This window comes from Octopus bimaculoides, chromosome 5 (genome assembly GCF_001194135.2).
Source record: "Octopus bimaculoides isolate UCB-OBI-ISO-001 chromosome 5, ASM119413v2, whole genome shotgun sequence".
Classification (NCBI taxonomy): Eukaryota; Metazoa; Mollusca; class Cephalopoda; order Octopoda; family Octopodidae; genus Octopus; species Octopus bimaculoides.
Genome location: NC_068985.1, coordinates 98,145,046 through 98,150,088, shown reverse-complemented (window position 1 = coordinate 98,150,088; position 5,043 = coordinate 98,145,046). Strand labels below are relative to the sequence as shown.

Genomic DNA, 5,043 nt, shown 5'->3' with positions numbered 1-5,043 from the left:
TTTTTTTTTTTTTTTTGGTGTTAATGAAAGTTACATGGACGAAAGACTTTAAAGATAGGGAGTGAAGGTGAAATGCTGGTGGTGGTGGTGGTGGTGGTAGAGGTAGTGGTAGCAGTCTGGGTGAAAAACAGACAAGGTACATATATATATTTATATATATATATATAAATAAATACATATATATAAATTTAGTGACTGACAAATGGATATAGTTTACTTACTGCTGGTGGTGGGGACTCTGTATACTGGCCAGGGCGACGTGGTACCGTCTCCTCACTACCTGCAACACTCTCACTCCTGAAATTTTAAAATTACAAAATATAAAACAAAAGTCAGGTAAGTAACTGACTAAGTTAACCAGACTTCATAAAAAAACATTTGACATTTTTCATGACTGTATTTTTAAAGAAAAAATTGTCTATCTGTTAAAATTAACTTATAAAGTAACCAAGAATTTGAAGAGATTCTGTAACTTTTCAGGTATTAAATTGGTATCTGGAACATTAATTCACAAAAAAATACTTTTTGTTAATTAATTGGCAATAATGTTGTAGTAATATACAACCAGTGTGTGTGTGTGTGTGTGTCCTTTTGTAAGCAGTATGATCTTCCCAAAGCACAACAATGTCTGTTTCAACAACCAAGTTCGCATCAAGAATTTTGCAAAAATTATAATAACAAGAGCACTCAGAGAGCACAAACCTCCGCCAAGGCAACACTAACGTCCTCTCAACGATTAGCCAGAGATTATTTTTAAAATGAGAATATCTGAAATAAACTCGAATGCTCTCACAAACAAGAATACTAAAAATGAACCAGATCTGCTCTCAAAAATTAAGTAAAAAATCCAGAAAGATAATCCAGAATTTTTGTCTGGTACCAGATCGATCTCAAAATTTAATCAGTTTGTGCTATTCATGAGGCTAAACATCCCTGAAAGCTAAGGTGGAGGTAAAAATAACTGCATGGCACCCCGGGTAAATGTCTTCTACTATAGCCCAAGGTCAACCAAAGGCTTGTGAGTGAATTTGGGAGACAGAATCAGAAAGAAACTTGCCGTGTGTGTGTGTGTGTGTGTGTGTGTGTGTGCATGAGAGAGAGAGATACATACACATATATATGTGTGTATGTGTGCACCCTTGTCTTTGACATCATGGCTGTAAACAAGCATCCCCACCATACAAGTGATGTTCGTTTCAAGTCTTCTGTGAAAAACATATCTGTCCCTGAGGAAATATTTCCTTGCATAAAACAAGATGGGTTGGCAACAGGAAGGGCATCTGGACCTGGAACATCTACCTCAACAAATTTCATCTGACTCGTGAAACCATGGGAAAATGGGCGATAAAAAAATGATGAATGAACGATGAATAATATATTACAAACTTCACAATCATTTTTGTTAATGCTTTTTTCATACTGACATGGATTGGTGAGACATCTTGAGGTAATATTCTATCACAGGATACCCTATCCGATGCCCCTCCTTGTCTCCACATTGCATAAGATACTTTTTGCTGTCATGAAAGCACTGAATTGCCAAACATTTTGTTTATACAGAGTATAACCAACATCACCGCAACCCAAATGTTGTTGATGCAAAGGCACATAGAAACACACACACACACACATTATTATCATCATCATTTTCTTTAGTATCCACTTTTCCATGCTTACATGGGTCAGATAAAATTTGCTGAGGTGGATTTTCTAGAGCCAGATGCTCTTCCTGTCATCAAACTTCATCTGTTTCTAAGCAACGTAATATTTCCTTATGACCAAACAATGTTTGTACAGAAGATGGGAAATTAATATAACAATGACCCTTGTTTACATCTAGCATGTAATATCAAGACAAGGAAACAAAAACACACAAACAACAATATATGTAAGAACTTGATTCAGTTTCCATCTACCAAATCCACTCAACACTTTAATCAGCCTATGGATATCACAGAAGACACTTATTCAATGTGCCATGCAATAGAACTGAAGCAAAAATTCCACCGTTGGGAAACATATTTCTTAATCTCACAGCCATGCCCCCCACCTTTAACAAAAATGCCTCCACCTTAACAGTCATGCCTACATATGCATGTCTACATGCATACCTACCTACCTGTATACATACATACATACATAGGCGCAGGAGTGGCTGTGTGGCAAGTAGCTTGCTTACCAACCACATGGTTCCGGGTTCAGTCCCACTGCGTGGCACCTTGTGAGTGGATTTGGTAGACGGAAACTGAAAGAAGCCCGTCGTATATATGTATATATATATATGTATGTGTGTTTGTGTGTCTGTGTTTGTTTCCCCAGCATCGCTTGACAACCGATGCTGGTGTGTTTACTTCTCCGTAACTTAGCGGTTCGGCAAAAAGAGACCGATAGAATAAGTACTAGGGTCGATTTTCTCGACTAAAGGCGGTGCTCCAGCATGGCCGCAGTCAAATGACTGAAACAAGTAAAAGAGTAAGAGTATACATATAATGGGTTTCCATCTGCCAAATTTTACTCATAAAGCCTTGTTCAGTTCAAGATTATAGTAAAAAGAAACTTGCTCAACATGCCATTCAGTAAGATCAAATACAGTATCACAAGGTTGGGAAGCAAACTTCTTAGCCACACATCCATACCTGTACCTATCACCACCATTCAATGAGAGGCATAACTGTGCCTTTAAACATACCATCCATCACAACAAACTTGCTTCTTCATTAAGGATGCCACCACCAGCATTGTTGTGATCACAGAAAAGTCTAGAGAGATCATAGAAATGCTAGAGAAAAGCAAAGCTGATTTGTGCCACTTACGCAAGACAAGACAAGACAATGGGAGGCCTCAGTCAGGCTCCTTACAGGTAAGAAGCACAACTACAAATTCTTCTGGGTGGGTAACTGGACTTTAGAGCAGTTATACTGTTTGTAGAGAAATGGATTATCATCATTATTATTTAATGTCCATATTCCATGCTGGCATGGGTTGGATGGTTCCACAGAAGCCAATGAGCCAGGGGGCTGTCTTGGCAAGGTTTCCACAGCCAGATGCTCTTCCTAATGCCAATCGTTGTTTTTTTTTGGAGGTGGGGGTGACACCAGCACCAGTGAGGTCACTAAATAAGGTGCAAGACAAGATCTCTTGACAGAGTGCTGGCTTAGTTTTGAGGGAGATAGCCTTGTGCTAGTTGTTGAGAGGCTAAAGAATGATAGAGGGATATACTCAAGAAAGAAGCAACTATCGAGGTCTCAACGGAGGAATCAAGTTATGGAAGCCACAAAAAGAATTATAACACAACAGATTAGAAAGAAAATTACTTTAGATGGGATGCAATTTAGGTTCATGCTAGGATGGGCAACAAATAATGCTTTCCAAAAAATATTTGTTGACCAGAAAAGGGCTTTTAACAATGTACTACACTCTATAGTCTGATGGTCACCAAGAAAATTAAGTGTAGATGAATGGTTAAAGAGGGCCATACAAGCCATCGGTATGGTGGATGTTATATACTGGTTCAGCAAAAAATTTAACATCTTAGTTTCCAGTCCTTTATTGTTTACAGAGGCAGATAAGACTGGCTGGTTATAAGAATTCTTGAATGTTAATGACCTAATCCTCAAAGCTGAGTCTGTCAAAGAATTATAGATGGAATTTTAGATGTGGAAGCAAAGCCTAGAATTAGGTAGACTTAACAAAAGCAAATGATTAAGCAAGGATGAATATAGAACAGAATTACCACCATGAAGGTGGCCTTGATCAATATGCAGAAAATGAGTTGGCAAGGAACTCTGTTCTGGTTATCAAATGTGAAATATGGGTACACAAGAGATGTAGTGGTATCACAGGCAGGCTAAAAGAGAAGGAAATCTTTGTAAGCAGCAAATTTAGAGAAATAGCTAACAGTAGAAGCATCCATGAAATCGATTCCTTCAAATGATTGAAAGAAGTTTATCAATATTCTATAACAAAGTACTGACTAAAGAGAATGCTGTTTGCTTGTTAATGGAGAACAGCCATGCTCGAAGAAGACTGAGGAAGATTTTGGAAGGAAAGGGCAAGGTGAGATCTTAGAACACAGGACATCACAAATAAGGAGAAAAGCAAAGTGTCAAGATCAGTGGAAATATGTTGTATGCCAAACGTGTACCTAACCCATACTAAGCAGAGACAAGAAAAATGTGAAAATGTTGATAAGTTCATTTTGTGCTTCTTACAGTCAAGAAAAATGGGTGTTTAAGAACAAAGAATTTGAGACATTGACACAGCTCAGTGCCAATGGAAGGATATAAACTTCCATTTCTCAACTGTTGTCCATGACATCTGATAACATTTCACTTTTTGGTTTAAAAGGACCCTATTCCTCCTAACTGAAAACTAAAATCAGAATGTTATTTAGATGTATGCAAATGTATGTTCACACACACACACACACACACACACAATCATCACTGTCATTTTCTTTGTGCTTTCCATGCTGACAAGAATAGGATAGCTTGACACAATTCAATAGATTGGAGGACCATGTCTCCCTCTGTCTCATTTTTCACATGGTTTCAATGGCTTGATGTTCTTCCAAACACCAACAACTAACTTTACAGTGTGTACTGGGTGCATTTTCCCCAGCACCAGTTCTATAGAGGTTGCCTTGCCATCAGTAATCCTAACGAGCCCTCTCAAGCCTTGCATCATTGCTGTTCAGATTGATTAGCCAACACTTACAGTGTTGTAGTAGTATAGTAGTATGGAGGCATGTTCCATGACAACATGCTGCATCCACCATTTGTTGGTGACTCCTTACTCCTGGCAGAAGACATCTTTGGACCACTCAGGCAACAGTTCTCTAACTTATGGATCTGTTTGGGTAGTCAAGGCTGGAAAGGATTTTACAAGGTCGGAGTGCAAGTCCTACCTCAACTTCTGTTAGTCACCTTTTATGTACAGGATGCTTTTTGTGGAACCAGTACTACAGGGGTTGTCTTGTGGCTTGCAAATCAAAAGAGAAACCCCATGATGTATGGAACAGTTTTATTGCAGGAGAATGATAAT

The 5,043-nt window shown here is 38.4% G+C and overlaps 1 protein-coding gene across 9 annotated transcripts in view; it reads right to left on the bottom strand.

Annotated features, from left to right (window-relative positions):
* LOC106883542 (protein tweety homolog 1-A) overlaps positions 1-5,043 on the bottom strand; it is a 160,632-nt gene that overhangs the window by 21,535 nt on the left and 134,054 nt on the right. For all 9 annotated transcript variants that reach the window (XM_052967861.1, XM_052967863.1, XM_052967862.1 and 6 more), the window contains exon 13: positions 222-297. In XM_052967861.1, coding sequence (XP_052823821.1) covers positions 222-297 — 76 coding nt within the window. The remainder of the gene's footprint in view (positions 1-221; positions 298-5,043) is intronic.